We start from the raw sequence: 25,807 nt of genomic DNA on the forward strand, positions 1-25,807 counted from the left end.
CCATTTCTTATCTTTGCAATTCTCTTCAAGTTGGCAATCTCATCTGAGCCATCTCCATAACTAACAACTTTACTTCCTAAATTATGAAAATAAAAATTTCAACAAACTTTCCCTAGGCTAAGCCATGTGGTGATTCTTAAGAACAGAAAATACAGTCCTTGTTCTCTAGTAGCTTACAGCATTGCTGGGTAAATAAATAAATCTAAATTGTTATATTGCTCAAATATTGTGGTTATATTTAAAAAGTAGTATTTTAAATTGTTATATTACATAAAAAAATTAGATTGTATAAAAATAGTATGTATTTAAACAACCATGTATAAAATCGCTTTTGTCTGTGCTTCACATGTATTGATTGCATCATTTGATCACCACTGTAATCCTATGAGTTAGTTGTTTTTCTTATCCCCGTTTTATGGATGAAGATCCTAAGTCACAGAATGGTGAAGCTCATTTTGAAGGGTACCCACTTAGTGATGGAGGCATTATTAGAACCCACGGTCTTTGGCTTCCAGTTCCACCTTCTCAGGTCCTCATAGTGCTAAGAATGCCACAGGAAGATACTTCACGGCCTGGCGAGAGGGATAGAGGGTTGGAGAAGATTCCAACGAGAGGTGGTACCTAAGCCCAGGCTTGGTCTAACTGGGTTAACAGAGCGGGATGCCATTATAGTTTAATAGTCCTCTTAACCCAACATCTAAGTGTATCTTCCCAGTTCTTATCTTTATTCAGTTCTGTTTCTGAGAGAGAACATGTTCATCCTCAGTTCATTTCAGTAAACGTTTTTTGATTGCCTGCCATTCGCCTTGCCATAGCTCATGCTTTCATTTTAGTGTATGAACTCTTTTCCTGTATGACACAGGTTATTGATCTATCCTGACTGGATCCACTTCTTCCCAGTTAGCCTTCAATATGCTGCAAGCTGGCTTCTTTCTCAGCACTCTCAGTGAAGTATGCAATCACCTCCTTATTATGAAGAGCTACTGACATTTTTTTCAGCTCTTATTAGATCTCTTTGCTCTATTTAAATCAGTAATCATTCCTTTTTGAAATACTCTATCTACCCTTTTCTTTTTTATGCACTCTCTTCTCATTGGCTCCTTTGCTCCTTTTATGCACTCTCTTCTCATTTGCTCATTGCTTTCATGAAACCTTCTATATCCATTACAGTGTTTTATGTTTATATATATTTGTTATTCAAGTATAGTTGACAACTCCTGACAATTTTAAGTTTCCTAAGATTTTATCCTTGGTTACTTTATATGTGCAACTGCTACCTGCATTCTAAAGACTTGCTACTCATTAAGGCCTTTCCTTGCTCCCAGGTGCAAACCTAGAGGGTGATCTGCCTAAGACATATTTCTACTTGGATTTCCAAGATATCTCTCATTCAGTGTATCTAAAAGGAAGTTCACACGCACTAAAAGTATTTCAACCTTATTTTCTTTTAAGTAAAAGTGGGCATCACTGCCTCCTTTGTAATCAAAGCTAAACATAGTGCAACCATTAATTAGTTCCTCGTTACTCTTTGCATCCAATGGATATGTGTTTATCTCCTTAGAACACAGTGCGTGCGCGCATTTCTCCCTCCTCCTTCCCTCTTTCTCTTTCTCTCTCCTTTCTTCCTCTTACCCCTGCTACCTCTGTCTTGCTTTTGGCTGTCATCTCTCAGTGGAGTGTGTCTACAGCATCCTAACTGGTTACCTCACCTTCTCAAATCCATTTTTCACATTAAGTGGATTGTGTAAAATTCAGATCTGATTATAATCTTCTGCTGACCCCATTTTAATGGTTTACCATCAACTACAAAATCAAAGCTCAGCACACTTTTTTTGAAAAGGGCCAGATAGTAAATATTTTAAACTTTATGGGCCAGATGGTCTCTGCCGCAACTTAGATCTGCCCTTGTAGTGAGAAGGCAGCCACAGACAATGCATAAACGAATGGGTGTGGCTGTATTTCTGTAAAACTTTAAATACAAAAACAAGTGTTGGTCTGGGTTTGGCCTTTGCCTTGATTGCTGTTGTGCATGCAGCCCTTACAAGATAAATTTTAAGTCCCCTAATCAAAGCATTCAGGGCATAGAGGTTCTGACGCCCTCTTATTCTGAATACCTAAGATCACCCATGGTCTTTTTACCCTACTCTTTTTCCTATCCAACTCTGTACAGACGTCAACCTTTGCTGTGTCAGAGTTGTTTTGTAGAAGTCTTTCATGGATCTTCCAGGTTCACTGGTCATCAATGTCACAGTTATTTTTGTCTTATACACTTCTTGCTACTAGACAGTAAATTTTTTGAGAGCAGAATGTGACAACTTTATATCTTGTGCAGCCATAACATGTTTTTTACATAAAATGGGAAATTAATAAATTGATTTGTATGCAGTCATTATTTAAACCATGTACTTTTTTTAAAATTAGAGTTATGATATAGTTCGATTTATTTGTTTTGTTTTAAATTCTTAGAGACAAATAAAAAGTGGTGTGTTTTGGAAGGAGGCTTCTTGAGTTACTATGAAAATGATAAGTCTACTACACCTAATGGCACCATTAATATCAATGAAGTTATCTGCCTGGCAGTGCACAAAGAGGACTTCTATCTAAATACTGGGTAGGTCTATCATTAAACAGTCAGGAGATGAAAGGTATTTTCTGATGCGTGTCATACCAGGTAATACGGGTTTTTTAATTTCAGTTCTTCAGTTCTTGTATTATAAAGGGTTTAATGGGTACTCATTTTGTAGCTTCTGAAAGTTCATGAGGGAATTCACTAAAAAAGTAGGAAAATTAAAATATATGAGATAATTTAGGTTTACATGTTTGCATCTAATCTTAAGTAAATTGATAGTGTTTAATTTTTGAACATGTCCTATAATTTTTATGGCTTAGTATTTAAAATAGTGGACTAATGGCAAAATTTATACATTGATTTACTACATCATGGTTTAAATATATGACAGGAAAATATTCGGTGAGGATTTATTCATATTAATATAAACAAAATTCTAAGTATATTTAATAACATGGAAGTGTGAAATTTCTTAAATATTTACTTTGACATTTTAATTGTCTCAAAAAAGTTGCAATTAAAAGAATAAGCATTATTTTTTATATATATTGACTCACAGAGTAGTTGAATCCAGTTTCTGTGAGGACTTTTAGAAACAGACCATTGAAGAATTTTGGTGTGGAAGTTTATTACATTTTGTGATGTATTTAATAAAGAATTATAAAAATTAAAATCTGCCAAAATCACTTGTATAGGAGCATACTGTTCAATAAAAATTTAATACAAGAAAGGAAAGAGATATGCAAAACGTTATTATTTTACATAAAATTACATGGACCATACTAGGACGTAAAGATCAATATATACTAGTTGAGATGACTTGTTTTCTAGTAAATTTAATATTTTTTATGCCAACAAAATTGATTATTGTTTGTTTTTAATTTTAACAGAGTTTTTATTCTGCATGAATAATCAATTTAATGTGTCTTACCATGCAATGTTAAAATAAGTGCATTCTATGTATTAAATTGCTTAATTAGTAAATAAAATAGGATTTAAAATAATTAATATTAGTTTCTGTCAGCATAGTTATATTTAAAGACAAAACATTTTTGATAGAATGTCACCGATACAAGTAGATGTGTAATAAGAAGCATCTCCAGTGAGATGTGGCTAAAAAATAATTTTCGCAGCCAGATTCTGAATTGCCTCAATTAGCATGTTACAGAGTTTGAACTCTGTAATGTAGGCACTGAGGAGTTGCACAGATTTGTATTTTGGGAAGAAAGCTGGATGGAACAGTATGGAAGGGATTAGAGGAGAGAGACCATAATTACCTGAGAGTTCAACTAGAGGAAATGATAATTAAAAAAAAAAAACAAAACAGTGGTCTGAGAGAATATTATGATTGATCTGATAAGATTAAATGTCCCGCTGACTATATGAACAGCTGATGTTAAGGGGAAGAATAAACTAAACACCATGTTTTGAGCTTATTGATGAGGTGATGGTGATATCTCAAACTTGGAACATGAGGGAGATACAGCAAGTTTGGGGTACAAAAGAGGAAACAGGAAGATGACTTTGACATAGGCTATCTTGAGTTTTCTTAGGTAATAGCAGCATACATATTTAGCATGTTCCAAGAAATAGTTGAAGCTGTGGATGAGGAACCAAGGGAAGAATTCAGGACATGGGATATTACTCTAATTTTATCTACAGTAAGGAGATGACATTTCAGTATAAGATGACATGATGGAAGGAAACTTTGTGAAGTAAGAAAAGAATAGGGCTAGAGAACTTTCTGGACAATGTTTGCTTTGAACAGGATGGAACAGTAAGGAAGACATTGGAGGAGAGAGACCATAATTACCTGAGAGTTCAACTAGAGGAAAAGATAATTAAAAAAAAAACAAAAAACGAAACAAAACAGTGGGTTGAGAGAATATTATGATTGATCTGATAAGATTAAATGAACAGTTGGTCAGAGTAAGTACATAAAAAAGGAGTGGCCTCAGAGGGAAGACAAGACCAAAGAAAGCCCTTCGCCACATCAGCCAACTGAAGAGGGTCTAGGACAGCAACAAAATCATGCAGTAAAGTAATTACAATCAGAAGAATATTCATTTTGTATGATCCAGTGTGTCCATTTAACTCATTTGAATAAAATATAAACCATCAACAGATAAATATGATATATTGATTTCACAACATTATCTAGTTTTCAGAATGAATTTAAGTACTTGACCTTCCTGTGATTTGCTTTCATGAGAGCCAAACATAACTAGTGGTATCTTTTTATCTCTGTGTGTGGTAGGCCCATCTTTACCTTTGAGATCTATTTGCCATCAGAACGTGCGTTTTTATTTGGAGCTGAAACATCTCAAGGCCAAAGAAAATGGACAGAAGCAATAGCTAAGGTATTTAAATATCGTATTATTACCCTAAATCCAGAGAAGTTTCTCAACTTGGGGTCTGTGGTTGAGCGTCAGAGGTCCATGGAAATTTCATGCAAGACTCTGGGAAGAATGTCCATACTTCGTTTGGTTTTCAAAGGTTGTAACCAAAAGAGGTTACCGGCTTAAAACTTTAAGTAGAGAAGAAATTAATGTAGGACCTTGGAGAAATCATTCTTCAAATTAAGGCCATGTTTTTATGACTAAGATTTTTGTCAGTACTGTAAAGTCATTTCTGTGTATGTATTTTTATAGGTAGATGTCTTATTCATGGTATACAGAAAAGGAGAAGGGACAGATTCAGTAAAAGATACAAATGGAGACAAACATTGAAGGTTGATATTTTGAAAAATGCCATACATTAAAAAAGAGACTGTCTTCCTGTTTCAATTCTACATATAGCAAGAAAAATGGTTAAGATGCTGCCATTTGAAAATGCATTATTAGCCGTTCAGTTTCAAAACTGATAACAAGCTTAAATAATTATTTTTAAATTTGGGTTACTTCTAAATCTTTAAAATTGAAAACCAAGGTATTTTTTTTTATCTTCCCTCGTATCTATAGATAAAGAAGGTATTTCCTATTTTCACTGTCTTTATTACTTTTCTGTATTTGTTTTAACAGCATTTTGTTCCCTTTGTTGCTGAAAGCTTAACAGAAGCTGACTATGATTTGATTGGTCAACTCTACTACAAAGACTGCCATGCCCTGGATCAGTGGAGACAAGGCTGGTTTGCTATGGACAAATCTAGTTTGCATTTTTGCCTTCAAGTGCAAGAAGTTCAGGAAGATAGAATTTACTTAAGAAGACTGCAAGAGCTAAGTAAGATTTCTTTTTCTCTCTCTGACATTTTTGACACCGTCTTTATTGCATATGGTAATAGTAGCTTTTACACAAAATTATGATGGCTCACTCCCAAACATATGACTAAGGAGTATTAATAATTGTGTCTTTATGGGTATGTAGTGGGTATTTAGTAAAATGTCTTAAATATACTAATGCTTTTCTCTTCTCCCTTTAGCCACCAGCACAATGGTTCAAAATGGGGAAAAACTGGATGTCTTACTTTTGGTAGAAAAAGGGAGGTGAGCACATTTTTGCCTTTGACTCTATTGTCATCATTCGAGGGAGTGAGTTATTTTGGTTATCTTCTTGGCGGAGAACCCATTATTTTATAGCCTGTTGGAAATTTTCTGAAGAGAATGTTTGTGTGTGTGTGTGTGTTTTTGTACACTCTTCAGTATTAAGAATACACCAGTGAAGCTTGCATATTTTTTATATTTGTTATGACAAAACTTAGTGTGAGCAATTATTATAATGTTACATAGATCTAGATCCATTTGGGACATTCACATTTAAGTATTTGAAAGCATTTGGTAGTTGTAAATATATTTTCAGTGTAGGTGTATGAGGAATATAAATAATATCCTGAATTATTTTTGCATGTGAGTCATGCACAGCTAAAATTTGATTTCTCGAATTCATTCACTTTTTCAATAAATATGAAGCATCCATTGTGCATCAGGTACGGTTATAGCTTTTGGGAATACAGTGATGAATAAAATAGACATGGGCCCTGCTCTCATGAAACATGTACACTAATGAGGGAAACAGAATATAAGCAGGAAAAGAAAGTTACCTAGTATTGTGTCCATCAGGTTTAAATGCTTGAAGAAAACTAAGGTAAAGAGAGAGATCCTGATGGAGCAGTATTCTGTTTTAGACAGGGTGATAACACAAAGGAATTTTGGTCAGAGATCTGTATAAAGTGAAGAAGCAAACCCTGCAGCAGTTTGAATGGTGTTCCAGGCGGCAGGTCAAGAATATTTTGAGGACCCTAAGAATGCATTGTACTTGGCATGTTCAGCGTCTTGAAGGAAGCTGCTAGGGGTGGGTAGATTTGAATGAGCGTGAGAGCGGGAAGAAATGATTTCAGAGATATCCCTGGGCCGGATCATATAGGATCTTATGTTATACTGCAGGTGTTGATATGTAAAGATTTGAACTTTATTCTAAGCATGATGGGAAGTTGCTCAGTTTGTGAGCTGGGAAATGGAATGATCTGATTTAGGTTTTAAAAAGACTACTCTGACTCCAGATGAATCGGCTATTGGGGAACAGGAGTGAAAATGAGTGTCCAGTTAGTATGCTCCTACAGATGAGAGGACCTGTTGATGGATTCCATGAGTGTAATAGTCCAACATTTTTGGCCTGGGCAATCACGTGAATGATGGTGTGGTTTTTCTCTGTGTTTTTTGCTTGTTTGTTTGTTTGTTTTTCAGATAACAAAAATACAGGAAAGTAGAGGTCAGACACTAGTAAGTTAGTAATAGTAGTAGTAGATCACGAATTTGGTTTTGGAAATGATATCTTTGAGATGTCTATTTGATTGCAAAGTGGGGCCGCTAAGTGGGCATTTGGATATACACGTCTGGAATTAAGTGGAGGGGTTGTAGCTGGAGATACACATTTGAGAATCATCAACATGCTGATGTTATTTAGCCGAGGAACTGGACGGATTCACTTCGAGAAAGAGTATAGACAGAAGAGAGACTTAAAGATGTGGCCCCAGGGTTTTGGGCATTTAGAGGTCAGGAAGAAGAGGATGATCCAGAAAACTAACCTTGGAAGGAGTAGCTGGGGTCATATCACAATTAGGACGGTAAAGTCTCTTGGACAAATTATTATTATTTTTGTTTTTTGTCATTTATTTTAAAATCCCTTAATTAACTGATTTGGAATGTTTAGCTCTACAAGAGTACAAGATCAATTCCAAAAAAAAGTATGTAATAATATAAAAATATAGCAGAATCAGACTTCCCTCTGGTTATTTTCCTTGCTGGTGACAAGAATAATGACTTTCAACAGTTATCTGAATCTGTCTTTTCTTCCACTTCTTGGGAGGATATCGGCACCTTTCGACAGCATGCAAGATGTCGATGAGATGTTTATGTTAGAGTGTGTTTTTCAAATTTACAGGCATAATTAGGATTTTGTGTTTTCACTTATTTCTTTCTGGGATTATAATGGTTCATGATACTTTAAATTCTGATTTTTGCTTCCAGATGATGGTTTCACTCTGTCTGAGTACTGTTAATCACACATTCAGAAATACTAATGAGGTAGTATTATGCATACATAGTATTATATTTTTAAAGTACTGACACAAGTATAGTTTCTATAGTCATCTGTTAATATTTATGGAACGTCTGCTGCCTGCTACCTCAATGGCAGGAAAAAATGGTCAACTCTTTCTATATATTTATATATTTATATACATGTATATTTTTTTCAACTCTCTATATATTTGTGTGTTGTTATAGCTGAGGTATTTTCTCACCATTTTCTCTCTAAGAGGGATTTGACCAGTGGTACATAGGTTTTAATAAAATATAGCAAACATGGATTAGAATTAATCAATTTGATGACTATTTCTTTAGTGGCTATTGTTGATGCACTGTACTCCCTCGTGGGTGCAAGATAGGGAAGCCAGGAGACTAAATGTTTTGTGACTTTGTAGTTTTTTGACTTTTTTCCTGGATTACAGAAATCAGGAGTTGAACTCGGATACACTCTTGAGTTCACAAAATTGTTGAAAACTAATGGAATTCCAAATTAATGGTTAAAGCTGCTTAATCATGTGTTTGATAATAATTTTAAAAGTTTTATCTACATGTGTTATTAACAAGTCGTGTTGAAAGCACATTTATGAAAGTGTAGAACAAGGAATGTGCCAGAATGGGTGTAGGAGAAATGCACATACAAATATGTACCCAAGTTATTTTCCTTAAATCTCTGAATACCTGCCATCGAAATGCACTCTTAAAACAACCATATTTGTCACGTGCTTATATTCTGGTTTTACTTGGTTTTCCTGTTTTTTCTAAGTCATTAATATTCTGATAACAACAGAAATACAGTGATGAAAATATATAGATCATGCTGTGTACCAGGCACTATTTTCAGTGCTTAAATTGCCTTCTAGTGCCTCCAGGACATTGAAGAGAATAATCCATTTTGAAATCAACATAAGGTCAATTTGTAACTTAATCTAAAACTTGTTTTTAGAACAAGTGTTAAGTGTTAATTTACCAATACTTTTGTGTGGATCATTCTCAAGAATTAAATCAACAGATGTACCCAGAGCCTGGGTAAACACTGTAAGTTACATGAATTTAAAATTTCAGCATTTTGTTAGAAAATAAATTTTTTACTAGAAAACTAAAGAAGTTATTTTATTAGAAATTACACACACACACACAAACACACACACACACACACACACATTATGTATACTCATACGATGCTTACCTAATTAAAGATGAAGCAGAAAGAAGAGAGTGCAGAAGTGTGAACAGAGTAAAGAATCAGCCTTGGAGATGGTGAGTGCTCTGGGTTAAAAACCCTGACAGGACAAAGAGCATGCAGATGTACCAGCACACGATGGTGCATAACAGGGTCTCAGATGTATTTATGTATGTATTTACACACACATGCACACATGTCTGTATATATATGTGTGCATGTAGAGATGTATAAGTTATGGAAATAAATGTACTTGAGAGAGGGAATAGTGGGAAAAAAAGAGCAGGTTTGGGAGAGAACTTAGGAGATGATGGATTTGATGTTAGTCATGTTGAGCATGAAGTGCTTGTACACACCTATGGAGAAACTGCTACGAGGAAGTTATATTTATGGATCTGATGTTCATGTAAAGGTTAATGGGTGGAGGTGCAGATTTAAGAGTTACCCATATATAGAAGGATGAAGGTGAAATCATTTAGGGAAAGTCTTAGAGTGACAAGGGAAGAAGGAACATGTTGGTTCCTTGATGAATAGCCATCATTTTGGAGGTGGGGGCACTTGTCAGGAGGAAGAGCTGTCCTGGAATATTAAGCTAATTTTTCCAGGGAGTGAGGCAAGAAACCAAGGGAGAGAGTGTCACAGAGCCTAGAAAGATAGTGCTTCCAGAAGGAAAAAATAGTCAAAAGTGTCAGGGTTGCCTGATGAAGACAGATACTCCATTAGATAAGTGATGCAGCCTTCACCTGGTGACTTTGAGGAGACCAGAAGTGATAAAGCAGAAACCGGATTAGATTAAGGCTGGGAATTGAGTAAATTGAAACAGCTGGCGAGGACAGTTTGTCAAAGATGTCTGGAGGTTAATAGGATCAACAAGGAAGACAAGATTTGACCCAGGAAGGAAATATGTGTGCGGGGGTTTTTTTGTTGTTGTTGTTGTTTTAGTTTTTTTTTTAGATGGCCTGAACTTATTCAACTTTAAATTTTAATGGGAAAGAGGCACAAAAAGGGAGTAGTTGAAGGTATAAGAGAGAGGATAAGCAGAGCATGGTCTCAATTGTAAGAGGAAGAAAGGATTAATTGATGGATGCTTTTGGATGTTGGTAGCTTTCTAAATCTAGTGGTAGGTTGTTGACACCAATTTAATGGTATTAATTCTTTGTGAACTAGGAGATAAGGATGACTTCTGAGCTTTTGGCCTGGGTAAAGTTATGAATGGTTGTATCATTTACCAAGATAGGGAATACATACTTCTCTTCCAGTACTCAAAAAAACCCCATTAATTATAGTTGTGATTGTTTAAGAGCTGTTGTAATACCATGTCCAAATAAGAGAATTTCATTGCCTTGCCCTCTTTGTCAACTCTTTTGATCTATTAGCCCCTTGGGAAATAATGACTGTAAGCGAAAGTAGATTGTCTTAGACTTGTCAATGACAGATACAATTGTGGCTTTAGGAAATAAAACAACTTCCAATTATTCATATTGATGGCATATAGAGATAGTGAATAATTGAAAGAGCAAGAAAACAACCAGCTTGCAGCCGCTATGGAAGGCAGTGTGGAGGTTCCTCAAGAAATTACGAATAGAATTACCATATGACCCAGCAATCGCTCTCCTGGGTATCTACCCAAAAAATCTGAAAGCATTCCTCTATAGAGACACGTGTACTCCAGTGTTCATTGCAGCTTTGTTTACGGTGGCCAAGACATGGAAACAACCAAAATGTCCTTCAATAGATGAATGGATAAAGAAGTTGTGGTATATACACACAATGGAATACTATTCCGGGTTAAGGAAAGATGATATAGGAGCATTTGTGACAACATGGATGGATCTTGAGAGTATAATGCTAAGTGAAATAAGTCAGACAGACAAAGCAGAGAACCCTATGATTTCACTGATATGTGGTATATAAACCAAAAAGAACAAGACAAACAAATGAGAAAGAAAAACTCATAGACACAGACAATAATTTAGTGGTTACCAGAAGGTAAGGGGGTGGGGGGTGGATGATGAGGGTAAAGGGGATCAAATATATGGTGATGGAAGGAGAACTGACTCTGGGTGGTGAACACACAATGGGATTTATAGACGATGTAATACAGAATTGTACACCTGAAATCTATGTAAATTTACTAACAATTGTCACCCCAATAAATTTAATAAAAAAAAAAGAAAGCAACCAGCTGTAAGTTTTAACCTTTTTTATTTTTTTGCTAGTAAACGCTGAAACCAGAATTGAAATTTATCAATAAATTTAATGAATTAATTTCACATCTTTTCCATGTCCTTGTCTACCTTTGATTAAAGTGCTAAAATACATTAATGTTCCTTAAAGGCAAGAAAGAGGAAGAACCCTCTGAATTGGAAAAGTTCATAAATTGATAATCATCCACGGAATATAGTTACTATTTAGATATATATTTTAATCTTCATGATAATTTTCTCTATATGCATAGCATGAGTGTCTTTAGACAGAAAAGTATTGCAATAATATTTTCCACATACACAGCATTTTTGCTCTAAAAAGCTCTAGGCAGAAGGTGTTCCAGATGGTGTCGCTTTAATGTGTATTCTTTGTATATTTTAAAAATTATTATTTTGGAAAACAAAGGTTTCTTGATTACACTTTAGGGTTTCTGGCATGCTATTTGATGCCGTTATTGGGACTGGAACCTGTTCTTTTCTTTCATGACTCAGTCAGGATTTCTATATGTGAAAAAAAAAATCGTGTTTTTAGATATCTATTGTTAGTGAATGTTCTGCATCACAAGGTCAGAAGGCATTTTCCTGGACAGTCAGTTATATATCCACCTTCACTGGAATGTTGTACAGATTACATCATCCTTTTTTTTAACATTTGAAAATGATTTATTCACTTTATCCCACACTCTCTGTATATCTCTTTGTGATAAATAAGCTACTGTGTTCACCATCTTCACATTCTGTAGCTGCACACCCGTTTGTCAAAGATACCTGTTAGTAACTTTTACTGAAAGCTTGTTGGTTACAATAAATATTAGGTTGATGCAAAAGTAATTGCAGTTTAAAATGTTAAAAATAATTGCAAAAACCGCAATTACTTTTGCACCAACCTAATACAATAAGTATGAATGAATCACTCAGCTGTGTTACCAGAAGTAGAAAAGACTGGCATGGTTTTTTTTTTTGGATGTAGTTTTCAGATTCCTTGGTTGACCTACAGTAAAGCATAATGAATGCACTGAATGACTCCCAACCCTGACTCCATTCAGTTTATTTTTCCCCCTTTCTTCCCACCTCTCCTCCTCCCACTCTGGTTCAAGCCGTTGTTTCTCAGTCTAGTTGTGTAGGACACAGTTCCTTGGCCCATGCTGGTATTATGAGCCTTACATTTCCCCTGGCTGAGACAGTTGGTCACCAGTCGTCGGCCGGCTGCTCACAGCAGCTCACAGCAGTTCTTGCCAGCTTCTGACTGCTTATGCTGGCTGCTGGCTGTTCACGGTGGCACATGGTAGCCCGCAGGAGCACTCAGCAACCGCAGCAGCTCATGACAGGTCATGCCAACCTCCAACTGCTCACGGCAGCCCAGCTCCAGGGAGAGCTGTTGTTCACAATCTTAGCTTTAGAGGGCGCAGCTCACTGGCCTATGTGGGAATAGAACTGGCGATCCTGGCGTTAGGAGCATGGCTCTGGAATCACCTGAGCCACCAGGCCAGCCCTGCATTCAGTTTTAAATTGCAAATCCCAGATATAAAGAAGCTAACACTGGGGAATAAACATTTTATGAATATGTTCCACTATTGTGAAATGGATAACTTTTCTCAATTTAGGAGATTAACATCCTAAATTTAAGATTCTTATTTTATATCAACTTTCAACATGTGATGTTTTCCCCTTTTTGAATTGTGTTTTAATAGCAGCTGATATGTTAGCAATACTCTGGAGGGTGAATTATCTTAAAGTGGTTTCTAAATTGTGCATGTAATTGCAGATTAAACAGTAGCCAATTGCCCACAATATCAGCTTGACTGCTTTTGTAACTTACTGATGATTTAATTCAAAGAGATGGCTTAATCTGAATGTTGCCAATGTAAGCAAGAGAGTCTCTTTCTCTCACCAATCCCATGTTTTGCAAAAAAAGAGTATTCAAATTTATAAAGTGATTTTTTTTGTTAAAGAGAATTATAATAAAAGGAATGCATGGCTGTTTAACCAAAGGTGGATTTTAAAGTATATATTATATCCTTTAAATTGTATTTCAATCAATCTAAAGTTCCTTTTATACACTAAAATGTAAGCTTACAAACAAATAAATGAGGTACATGAAAAAAAATCACAAAAGATTGAGATCACTTCCCGATTGATAAATGAGAACAGGATAAGTTTTTTTTTTCTTTTAAGAGAAGTGTTTTTAACTGGATCTGTAATTCCTAGGTAGGATTTCAGTAGGAAAAAATTAGGGGCCTGAGAGACTAAGGTATTGTAAGAGGTAGAAATGATAGGTTCAGAGAAATAGGATGGACTAGGGAACAAATTCAGTTCAGGTTGGGCTGAACCTTAAGTTCTTGAGGAGGAAGCATGAACCAATGGGCTCAGAAGATAGATTGATGCCATTTGAGTATTATCAGTTACATTTAAATAACTACTTGCCTTGTCTCAAAAGGATTGCAGGCCCTTTACAAGCGTACAGAAGATTTTTTTTTAAAAAAAGGGTATTCGAAAACTTTTAAAAATGAAAATTTGAATTCATTCTGCAGCTGGTGGAACACCATTAAAAAGTTTTGAGCAGCCTGAAGCAGGGCAGTTCCTCACCTTCCTATAGGTAATTGCTTAATAGTACATAGAGATGAGACTGCAAAACTGGAGCCTTTGCTCTTCTCAGGGAATCAGGTGCCTGGACACTTTTTATTCAACTGTTATCTGCAGAAGAAACAAGCTATTTAAAATAATGTTTTCTACTGGATTATTCTTGTGACACAGTCTCTGTATGTACTCATTTTCTTAATTATTTGCTTATTTCTGCCCCAAATTCCAGAGTTTCTGATCTGGAGCTGTGGGGGAAATACTGTATCTCTCTATAAACTAAAATGAGGGCACTTCATGGAAGCAGTGACTAAATAAAATTTACCATACTCCCATTTCTGGTCATCAAGAAATAAGTGGCCTGGTACATACCCTGTCAGTTCAAACAACTAGAAAACTGGGCAAAATATGTGAAACAAACTGTTTTCAGGCTTTGGGACAATAGGCATTCCAGGATTGTGATCGTGGAGAGAAGGGAAACAAATGAAGTAAGGTTTACGATCCCCTTGGTTTCCTATCGGTAGGCATTTTTCAGTTGATAGCACGGAATGAGGAGATTCAAGCAGCCTGTGATGGTTTTGCTATGTCGAAGAGGTAGAGAGGAGTTCAGGGAATCTGTAGTCACTGAAATTTGCAGGTTAAGGAGCCATGTAGTGAAAGAGTTTCAGAAATCTTCATAGGAGTTCACTTCCATCTTTGATTCAATACTAATCTGCATATTTGCAGGGTGAAACTCTTAAGAGGCCAGATAGAAACAACTCGCATGGTGGTACTCATAGGAGCTGAACAATTCCCAGAGCTTAGACAGTGTTCGGGTATGTTCAAATTCCACCCAACCATGTTATACTTCATTAAACACAAAGGGCATTAGTAAAGACCCCAGAAAAGTAAATCCATAGCATCTAGGCCAAACCAGCACTAGAGTAAAGGATGCTCTATTTCTACCTGACTAAGCTTAAAAAATAGACCTCTATAGGATCAGCCATTCCACAAGTAATTTAGTTGCCTGGGTCACACAGGGAAATGATACCAAAACAACCATCAACACTCTAAAGGAAGACAACACAATCTTGACACTCAATTTAACACTCACAATGTCTAGCATATGGTTAAAATTACTAGTGATGTGGAAAAGCTACAAATCAGTGGATAAAACTGACTCAGAAATGAGAAAGATAAGGGAATTAGTAAAGAATCTAAACAGTGATTTTTAAATATTATACATACCGGGGGTGCCAATAAAAATGATTATAGGTGGACACTTTGGTCAACATTACTCAAGCAGTAGTTCGCTGTAATCAGAAGTGTCTGGATGCTGATGGTAACCACTTTGAGCACCTCGTGTAATTGTAGAAGTCAAACATGACTTGTATTCATCTTTTGTTATTGTTATATATCGAGTATTACACTTTTAAAACAGTTTTCCTTTCTTAAAATGTGTGTACATTTTCTTGGCACCCTCTGTATAGTCAAAGATGTAAAGGAAAATACAAGCATAGTGAGAAAAAAGTAGACAACTAAAAGAAGAACAAAGTGGAACTTCTAAAGCTCAAGGATATGGTATCTGAAAAAATTCCAGTGGATCGGCTTAACGCAAGAGTACACTATATAAAAAAGATCAGTGAACTTGAAGGCAGAACAATGGAAATTATCAAAACTGAAGCACAGAAAGAAAAGACTGAGTAAAATCAACAGAACCTCAGCTACCTGTGGGACAATATCAAGCAGTGTCATGGAAGTATAACTATAATCCAAAAATAAGAGGAAGATGGAGTTAAAGAAAAAAAAAAACTTTAAAGAAATGTAGTCCAACATTTTCTAAATTTGAAAGAACCGTAAACCCACACATGTATTAAAATCAGCATACCTCAAGGACGATAGAGATAAACCAGATCAAGACACATCATAATCAGATTCCTGAAAACCACTGTGAGGGGAAAAGCCCCAAAGGAAAAGATACATTAGATATAGGGGCCAAACATGAGAATGCCTTGTCAGAAACCATGTAAACCAGAAGATGGCATAATGAAATCCTTTAAAACTGCTGGGAAAAAAAAAAAGAAAGAAAGAATACCACCACCACCCCCCCCCAAAAAAAAAAAAAAAGAGAGAAAAAAATAACCAAACCAGCAGCTATTAACTTAGAATACTCTATTTAGCAAAAATATCTTTCAGAAATTAAAGAAAACTAAAGTATTTTTTGGCCAAATGCTGACTTATACTGGAAGACTTGGTGTTTGTATTTTTGTATAAATGCTTAGGATATTATTTTTTAAATCATATTTGTGGGTCTGTTATTTGCTTTTTAGTTGTTTTTAAAATGTTATTTAGTTATATAAGTGAATTTATTTTTTATGCAGTCAAATTTATTGCTTCTATTATTTGTGAAGACAGTTCTGGTTCTTGTCAGTAGACTGGTTATTATATTGCAATTTTGAAAACATTGTTTTTATATTAGTCCTGGGACTTGGTTTCTGGGTCTTATTGAACTGTCTTGATTCATTATAGGATATAGGGGTGCTTTTTTACATGGCTTTGATGTTCCCTTTAACATTTATGGTTGGGGAATGGACAATTAGATTCATTCTCTCTATAATTAGAATTCTTTAAAATAACTTTTCAGATTTTCAAGATATGAATGAATGTTTCTTTGGAATTCTTAACCAGAAATGTATAATCATTGTTTCATCATACTTGAAATCAAAAACTCCACCAGCCTTTGTGTTGAAAATATCTTTTGATGCTTTGTTCAATGTGCACAGAGTTTAGATAAGCATCAGAGAGGAAAGTTGAACTGATGCAGTTGAATGTCAAACATCTGCTGCACTAGACGATATAGTTTAGGGCTCAGTCTTTGACAAGTTGACTCGGGAGTTAACTTGTCGTTACTCGTTCTACCCCTCACTAGTTCACAAGGAGACAGCTAAACTTGCCATCATGGCGTTTCTTCTGACTAGAAAGAAAGTTTGAAGTTTGAAACATTCACAGCTAATGGAATGATTATATTAGTATTGTAGGAGGGACATTGCATTTTGGATTTCTTGTGCTGCTTGCTGAAATACCCATTTGTAGTTGTTTGTTTAAAAGCAAACAGCTTCAAATATTTTATATCAAATTTAGAGCTTAATCATCAGGTTAGAAAAACAACAACTAAGACTCAAAGTTAACATTTTCTCTTTCCCTAAACTCCTAAATTTAGCAAGACATCATTTTTGCTAGGTCTGATAATGTAGCGGCTTATAGTTTTCAGGGAAATTATCTGAGCTATACAGTTTCATTCAGACAAATACACCAGCCATAGAATGCTTTTGAGCTAAAGATGATGTTAGATAAACGGAAAGGCTTATAGCATGTCACCAATATTAGAGTGTCAGAATTCTTTAAAAAGCAAATTACAAAACCCGAAGGTCAGGGCTGCTGGAGTGGTGTAGAAAATATAAACAATAGATAAAGACGTCAGAAAGCAAGAGATGAAGATTACAGGTGTGGATGGCAGTGAAGTACTGGCAGTTACAGCAAGTTCAGAAGATGGTAGCAGTGAATATGCTGAGGTGCGAGCAGCTTTGTTCTCTGAGAGGAACATTTCAGGAAAGGAAACCAAAGGGGAAAAAAGGACATTCGTATTTTTTTTTTTTTAATTAAGGCCAGTGAATTTTCAGGAATATGAAAAGAAAACAAAACAAAACAAAATAATAGCAACCCCAGTGTTCACGTGGCTGAGCCTGTTCCTGTCTCTTTGGGTTAAATCCAAAGTAGTCCTCTCATTGTTTTGAATCGAGATTAAATAGTTTTACTTTGGTATAAATGTACTAAAAATACATTGGTGATTGGTTTTACTTTGGTATAAATGTACTAAAAATACATTGGTGATTAATGGTGTTTCTAACCTTATTCTATCTTGTAATAGGACTTGATGATGTACCCACTAAATGCCAGGCTCTGTGCTCATGACTGGAATACTTTCCTTGCTCACCTGAGCGAAGTTTGGGGTTCAGCAGCTAAAATGTTCACAGATGGTTTAATGGAGGGCAGAGCGGCAACTCGGGGTTAAGAAGGAACATCTGTTATACACTAAGCATAGGAGGGACTCAGGAAGAGTGTCACGGAAGGTCCCTGGAGTACGCTCGCAGGAAGAGGTGGAGTTGCCAGGCAAAGAGCAGAAAATATTTATTACAAAGAAAAGGAGATTTCATTTTTTTTTAGTATGTCATGAGTGGAGGGGAAAGGCACAGTTAAAGGGGAAATACAGGACCAGATCATGAAGGCCTTTCAATCTTGAAAACTCCAGAGCTATAGAAGAACAGTAATCCAAAAGTGATGTCATTAGCTTTGCATTTTAGAAAGATCATTCTGGCAGCCCTGAGGAGAAGGGATTAGAGAGGTGGAGAACTGGGAAAGAAGTTCTATTCAGAGGGGTTTTAGTGACCTCAGGGAGCAATATAAGCACCTGGTAGAAGGCAGTGTTGGAATGAGGAGGAGGCAGAGCGAATATGTCAGGGAACTGGACCAACAGAATTTTGTGACTGAGCTCATGTGGACGTGGCGAGGTGGAGTGGGAGGGACCAATCTACAATTAATCCTGCATTCCTGGTGGGATGAGTGGAGAATCGTAGTACCAGCTTGGTATGAGGAGGCAGAAAGGTTTGACATGCTTGTGGCACACTAAGGTGAAGGTGTCCCAAAATTAATATCAGTTAGTCTTATGGTTCATTACTCAGTTGTTAATATTACATTTTTCAAGTGTGAAGGTAGGTACTATTACTATCTTCATCGTGCCAGTGATGAACCTGTCAGGCCCAAACAGGGTTGATAACTTGTCCAAGGTCACAAAGGAAATAAACTCAGAGCTAAAATTTGAGTTCAGAAAGTGATTGAATTTCTCCCTGTCTTAGCTGTGTTCTTCTCTTGCCTTTTGATCACACGGAGATCTTGTCTGTGAGACAAAGTTATAGCCTGGAGATAGGGATTTGCAAGTTGCCAACTGATACTCAGGGGATGAAACCACTGGAAAGTCTTGGAGTTCATGAGATTGCTGAGGTTACACCTTCATTTTCAGAAAGAGGAAGCGAGTTTGGGAAAGAAACTGACCAGAAAGATAGGAGGAAAAGCCAGAAAGAAGTGTGCTGTCAAGCCAAATGAAATTGGGTGTGTTCCCCCCACCTCATTCTTTCCCTCCCACTCCTCCTTCCTTCCCTCTTCTCCCTCCCTCTCTCCCCCCCCCCTTTTTGTTTAAGAAATAAAAGCATCAGTTCTATAATCTTGAAAAATACAGCCCAAAATATCCTTTAGAAAATCACTGGTGGTGCTTGCCAGAAAAGTTTCAGTTATGTTATTCAGCAAGAATAAAAGAGGTTGGAAATGAAAGGAGGAGAGACCACAAATTCAGAGAAGTTTCTCTATACTATGGAGAGATGTGAGTGTACAGGCAAAAGAGGGATTGAGTGGAAACTAGTGGTAGACAGAAGGTTTTTCTTCTTATGGGTGACACAAGATCACCTGTATATGGATTTAAGGATCATCTATCCAGAAGTAAAAACTTTTTTTAAAAAAGCAAAATTATAATTTGAAATGCTTTCTAAACTTTACAGAACATTGTACATCCATGGGTATACGAAGTTGGATTTCACAGTCTGGCGTACTGCAATTGAAAAAGCAGCAGGTACAGATGGCAATGCATTACAAGATCAGCAGCTCAGCAAAAACGACGTTCCCATTATCGTGAACAGCTGTATAGCATTTGTTACACAGTATGGTAAGTATCACAGTTTTTATTCAACCCCCAGAACTCATAGTATCATTCTTACAATTTTTAAGGGGTACTTCCATTGGACTGAATAAGAGCTCTTTGTATGTGTAAGTACATCACTGAATAATAAAAACATAGTCACTGTTCATGTACATGCTTTTCCTTCTCCCAATAAAATTCATTGAAATTATGTAATGTACTTTGACCATTTCCTTCTTCCTGTATCTGCATAAAAATATAAATAAGGTATTGAAAGAATCTATATTATAAAATGTGTATAAAGTAAATTAACGATTCTCTTTTTCAGATGTTACGAACCTACAGTATAGTCTAGGGGAATGCAGTGTGCTGCCTAAGCATGTATTTTTAGAAGTGTTAAACCGTGGGGCAATATGTAAAAGAATTTACTTTTTGTGTGCATTCATACAAAGGTGTGTGTGTGTATTTCACTCATCATGCTGTTGGTCATATGTTTATATTAAGAATCATGGTTATTAATTGTAATAGTTTCTTAATTGTAATAGATATTTTTTGAACAGTTTTTTGAACATAGGTAAGAACAACTTGATATCTCCATCGTCCAGCTTCCTTTTCATATGCTATAATAGTATTTTAGATATGCCTGGAAAGTAGAAGTATGCCTTTATTTTCATGTTTGTGTTCCATTTACTACGAATTCTTCAAACTCCTTTCTGATACAGATTTCCTTAATACTCTAAAAAGTAGACATTTCTTAACTATAGTTTTAATATAAAAATGTTTCTGTCTTTTAATCTGTAGATAGAAAGAGTAAAATGATTGATCTGGTGCTTTAGAATGTGTTAACTTTTTTTGTTCTCCTGAAATTAGAAATGTTTTTGGGTGCTTTCAATTTGAAAAGAAGGTATGATCAGTGAGAGAGCTGCAGTAAAACATTGTGTTATTAGTTTGTTACTTATTTATTGAGAGTCCCTTATATGCCAGCCGCTGATCTGGGTACTAGATATACAGCAGTGGAAGTAAAAAGTTAAAGACAAACCCATGAATCATGTGTTCCAGCCTGACAACTGACAATAAACTGATATGCAACAAAATATCGGAATAAAAAAGTCTATGAAGAAAATAACATTTGGAAATTTATAACGTGTATATTAATCTCTTCCAAGAAGGGTGCTGTTTTAAGTATTTTACTTATTTTATAAGTAATCCAAGTACAATTATCATTAATGTTCAGATTTCTTGTGTTTGAATTATATTTGTACTGTAAATGTGTATTTAATTACATTATGTGGGCATTACTCTATGAAGTTCCTTCTATGATAGTATGTTTACGTTTTCCTTATCAGCTGTAACCATCTTTTTATTTGAATACTAGGGAGAAAGAAGGTTATCATCTTCATATATTAGTTGTCCAGTGTTAGTGCACTCGCATTTCACAGGTATAAATGAATTGCATGCATATTATGTTTTGGCAAGAGCATAACCTCATTGGCATTTTCACATCATGTTAGTTTCGTAATGTCATGGATTCTTTCTGAAGCTGACAAGTGATTAAAATAACTTGACTAGCTCCAATGTATCCAATTTAAAGTTTCTCGAGGGGAATCAGAAGTGTCTTTGTGGTATTTATTTGAATTTAAAATCATTAAGCATTAGATTGTTTTCAGCTAAATTTCATACATTATAACTACTTTGTATCTCTAACACAAGGTACATTAACTTGCATATTAAAGTCATAAAGCCAATGAAAGACACTTTATTTCATTTTGTTTTTTAATGAGCAGAACATGGGGAAAACCCCAATGTCATCAACACGTATGGAATGGAAAATTTAATATGAACTTAGAACATGCCCAGTGACTGCAGGATGCAGATGGTGTGTGTGTGTGTGTGTGTGCGCGCGCGCGCACTCATTGTGCCAAGATTTGAACTTGACCAAGTCCATGGTATAATTTTTAGAATTGAAATATTTTAAATGAGTTACAGTAGTTAGTTCTTGGGGAAAATTACTTTATGTAAACAAAATTGTGTTCAAATTCACATTAAGTTAACTTATTTGAATACCAGCTTTTAGAAATTCACTCAACCAGGAACATCATATCTCAGAAACTTAGTCACAATGGGTTTTGGTTTTTCTTTGTCCAATTTGCTTATTCTTGCATTAAGTGGTCGTTTATTGAATACCAACTGGGTTCTTCTAGGCAGTGTGTAGCTGCTGTACACAGAGAATAAGCATGACCCTTGGCCTCTAGGAGTTTACATATTTGTGGGTTAAAGACAAGCAAGTGGGCTGACAGTTAACATCGCAAGTGTCCAAAATTCTATGGTAGAGAGGTTCTGGGGTTGGTACAGGCGTCCTTCCATGTGTGTAGGGGTAAATGTCGCCCAGAGTGGGGTGGTCATGGGTGAGGCCTAGTACTTACCATGAGTCTTAAGAGAACACAGGAGCCAGTTAGAATGAAGAGGAGGAAACAGTGTGTGCCCATGTGCGGCATCATGAGCAGCATTATGAGTTCAGGGAACTCTGTAGTTAAATGTGGCCGCTTGGTGTGAGAAGAGGGGATAGATACAAAAGGCAGGTGGGTTAGGCCAGTCTGTGTAGGGTTTTATATATTGTAATAACATCCTCAGGCTTGCCTTCTAGGCAGGGAGAGGGTGGTACCCAGGTTTGTAGGTATGTTGATAACACCTGTGGGCCTGTACATAGATCACACTGTCATCATTGCTGAGACACACTGGAAGGCTGCACACGAATAGCAGCCAGGAGCTGTGACAACGTGGTGAGGAACCGAGTGTACAAAAGAACAACATGTGGGATGGAAAGAAGGGGAAAGTTTGAGAGTTAGGTCATGATGCAAATCTATGTGACACAGTATTTTTGTTTCATGTGGTAAGTGAGAAAGAATGGTTCCGACTTGGAAGGAATTGGGGAGCAGGCCATGTTGTATATTCAGATCGAGGAACAAGATAAAGAATATATTGGGATTGGGAGGTGAGCTAATGAATGAGGTAGGAGAATTAATTCCTCGTAGGTTATTTTGATTGTCCATATGTATAAGTATCGTGTGTGTTAGTGTGTGTGTGTGTGTGTGTGTGTATTGCATGTATATTGTATATGTTTATTAAAATGTGTGAGTGTGTGTGTGTGTGTTTGAAATCTGAGAATTAAAACCTGGGTGAAAATATATATGTGGTAGTTGAAGTGATGAGGTTAGCTGGGTTCACCCAGAGAATTTTGTAGGGGAGGGGAGAAGAGAAGGTAATTGAAGATGGGTTCCTGCAATCATTAGTAAATATTAGATGAGTGGAATAAATAGAAGACTGGAAGAGTAGCCATGAGGAATGGGGAAAAAAGATACGATATCATAATGCCATAAAAGCCATGGGATTAAAGTAATTTTAACAGGGATCTGTTTGGAGTGTCAAAGAGTGCAGGGGATTCTCATTAGATAAAAACTGAAAAGCATCTAGAAAGTAGAATTTCATTGATATTCTTTTTTTAAAGATTTTTTTATTTTAAAATAAAGCTAACATACAACAATGTATCAGATTCAGGTGTACGCCATAGCTGTTTAGCATTTACATTACTGAAAAAGTGATCACTGTAAGCCCAGCAACCATCTGACACCAGACTATCACGACATTGTTGACTATATTCCCCATGCTGTACGTTACATCCCCGTGACTTACTTGTTTTATGCCTGGACATTTGAACCTCTTATTCCCCTTCACCTTTCCCCCCTTTTTAAAAGTTTTCAATTGTAGTTGACATTCAGTATTATTTTCTATTAATTTCAGGTGTGCAGCATATGGTTAGACATTATGTAATTTAAGAAGTGATCCCCTTGACTAGGCTAGTACTACCTGGCACTATCTAGTTATCACCATATTATTGACCAGATTCCCTATGTATTAATTTACATCCCCATGACTATTTTATAACTACCAATTTATACTTTTTAATCCCTTCACCTTTTTCACCCTGTCTCTCAACCCCTCTCCCATCTATCACCCCGATAAATCTAGTACCCGTCTGACACCATAGATAGTTATTACAATATTATTGACTGTATTCCCGGTGCTATACCCTACGTCCCCATGACTATTCTGTGACAACCAATTTGTACTTCTTAATCCCTTTCCTCATTTCACCCACCCCCTCAATCCTCCTCCAGTCTGGCAAACACCAAAATGTTCTTTGTATCTATGAGTTTGTTTCTGTTTTGTTTGTATCGATGGACCTAGAGGGTGTTGTGCTGAGGGGACTATGTCAAAGAGAAAGACGGCTGCAGCATTTCACTTATATGTGGAATCCAAAGAACAAAATAAACACAACAGAAATCCACTCATAGATACAAAGATCATTGATATTCTTGATGAAGATACTCCTAAGTGAGTGGGAGTTGGGTACAGAAGCAAGATTGTGTGGTTAAAGTATTAACAAGGATGTACGGTGGTAGAAACAATACATATGGGAAACTCCGCTTGGTTTTGGAAGGAAGAGAGAAGAGACCTGAGAGGGTCAAGGAGGACGTTTGTTTTTGAATCATCGTCTTTGTAGTCATCACCATCACCATCACTCCTGTCCTACTACTACTCACCAGTACTATTCCTCTGCTTTTATATGTGGCACTTGATGAGTCAATAACTTTGAAAAGGAGATTACCCCGTTCTGCGTCTAGAAGAAGGTGAAGGTGGGAACAGACAGAAGTTAATATATAAATATGAGGGCAGAGGGTTGAGGAAATTTATACCAAAGAACCTCAGTTTTGTCAGTGAAATTGGAGGCAAGTTTGTATTCTGGGGGACTAAGTGAAAATAGGGCACTTGCTGTAAAAAAAAAAAAAAAAAAAAAGTTTGCAAAGGATACTATGAAAAACTGGCGGAAGGGCTGACTGGGGTCTTGCTAAAGTGAGGGTAGAATAATTCATCAGGTTTACATTTTAAATACTAAAATTAGGGGACAACACTTTGCCCTTCTTGCATGTTTGTAGCAACTCGTGGATAATGATTTCGTCTCACTCACCGTCCCAACACAAAAATTTGTTCTATTGTTAGATATTCAAATGGATTTTCATTTTAGACTTTTTCCCCATATAACCTTCTTTTTCTTTTTTTTTTTTCAAACAAAGGTTTAGGGTGCAAATATATCTATCAAAAGAATGGTGATCCTTTGCGTGTAAATGAACTCCTGGAAAGTTTCAAAAAGGATGCAAGAAGCTTTAAATTGAGGGCTGGAAAACATCAGCTTGAAGACGTGACAGACGTGTTGAAAAGTTTTCTCTCTGATATCGAAGATGCGCTTCTTACTAAAGAGCTCTACCCATATTGGATCTCTGCTTTAGGTAATACATACAACGTAGGCTGTCATAAATGCTTATGTTCTAATTGCATAGCTAGATTTATAAATCTTTCATAATCTGAAAATTTAAGTGAAGGGAACAATATGCATATGGCTCGGAAGAGAAATTTGTAAATATCAGTGGTTGTTTAGATCTACCTCAAAAGAAATTTATTGTAATAATTGCTAAGTAATGTTTCGTAGGTTTAGTTTTCATTAGATTTCTTAGTGTTTGCTCTGCTTGAACTTGGGAGATATTATAGTCAAGTTCATGTGTGCTATTAATTTCTCATTAGGATTAAAATGAAAGGTGTAATACAAGATTGGTTTTACAATATTTCCCTATATGGCACTTTTGGCTTTACCATTTTTTCTTCTTCTTTAGAGTACATAAGGGTAATTTTTCACTCTTTCTTTATTTCCCCTAGATTCTGTCTAATGAAGTTAAAAAGCTTTGCTACAGTGTCAGAGAACCTATTTAAGGAATGATTTAAGTAGCTTATTAAATGACTAATTTGGCCAAATCGATTTCACTAAACCTATATTTACATCCATGCAAAACAACTCCTTTTATAGAAACATTACAACAATAAAGACTTTAAAATTTAAACATTACCTTTAATCCCATCTTTCTAATAGAACAATTTTTATTTTTACATATTATTATATAGTCTTTGCCCCCACAC

The 25,807-nt window shown here is 36.0% G+C and overlaps 1 protein-coding gene across 1 annotated transcript in view; it reads left to right on the forward strand.

Annotated features, from left to right (window-relative positions):
- ARAP2 (ArfGAP with RhoGAP domain, ankyrin repeat and PH domain 2) overlaps window positions 1–25,807 on the forward strand; it is a 185,518-nt gene that overhangs the window by 90,630 nt on the left and 69,081 nt on the right. Inside the window, exons 16-21 of the mRNA XM_081053892.1 lie at window positions 2,467–2,611; window positions 4,827–4,929; window positions 5,590–5,788; window positions 5,988–6,051; window positions 19,644–19,807; window positions 24,913–25,125. Coding sequence (XP_080910018.1) covers window positions 2,467–2,611; window positions 4,827–4,929; window positions 5,590–5,788; window positions 5,988–6,051; window positions 19,644–19,807; window positions 24,913–25,125 — 888 coding nt within the window. The remainder of the gene's footprint in view (window positions 1–2,466; window positions 2,612–4,826; window positions 4,930–5,589; window positions 5,789–5,987; window positions 6,052–19,643; window positions 19,808–24,912; window positions 25,126–25,807) is intronic.

The sequence above is a fragment of the Rhinolophus hipposideros genome, assembly GCF_964194185.1.
Source record: "Rhinolophus hipposideros genome assembly, chromosome: 1".
NCBI lineage: Eukaryota > Metazoa > Chordata > Mammalia > Chiroptera > Rhinolophidae > Rhinolophus > Rhinolophus hipposideros.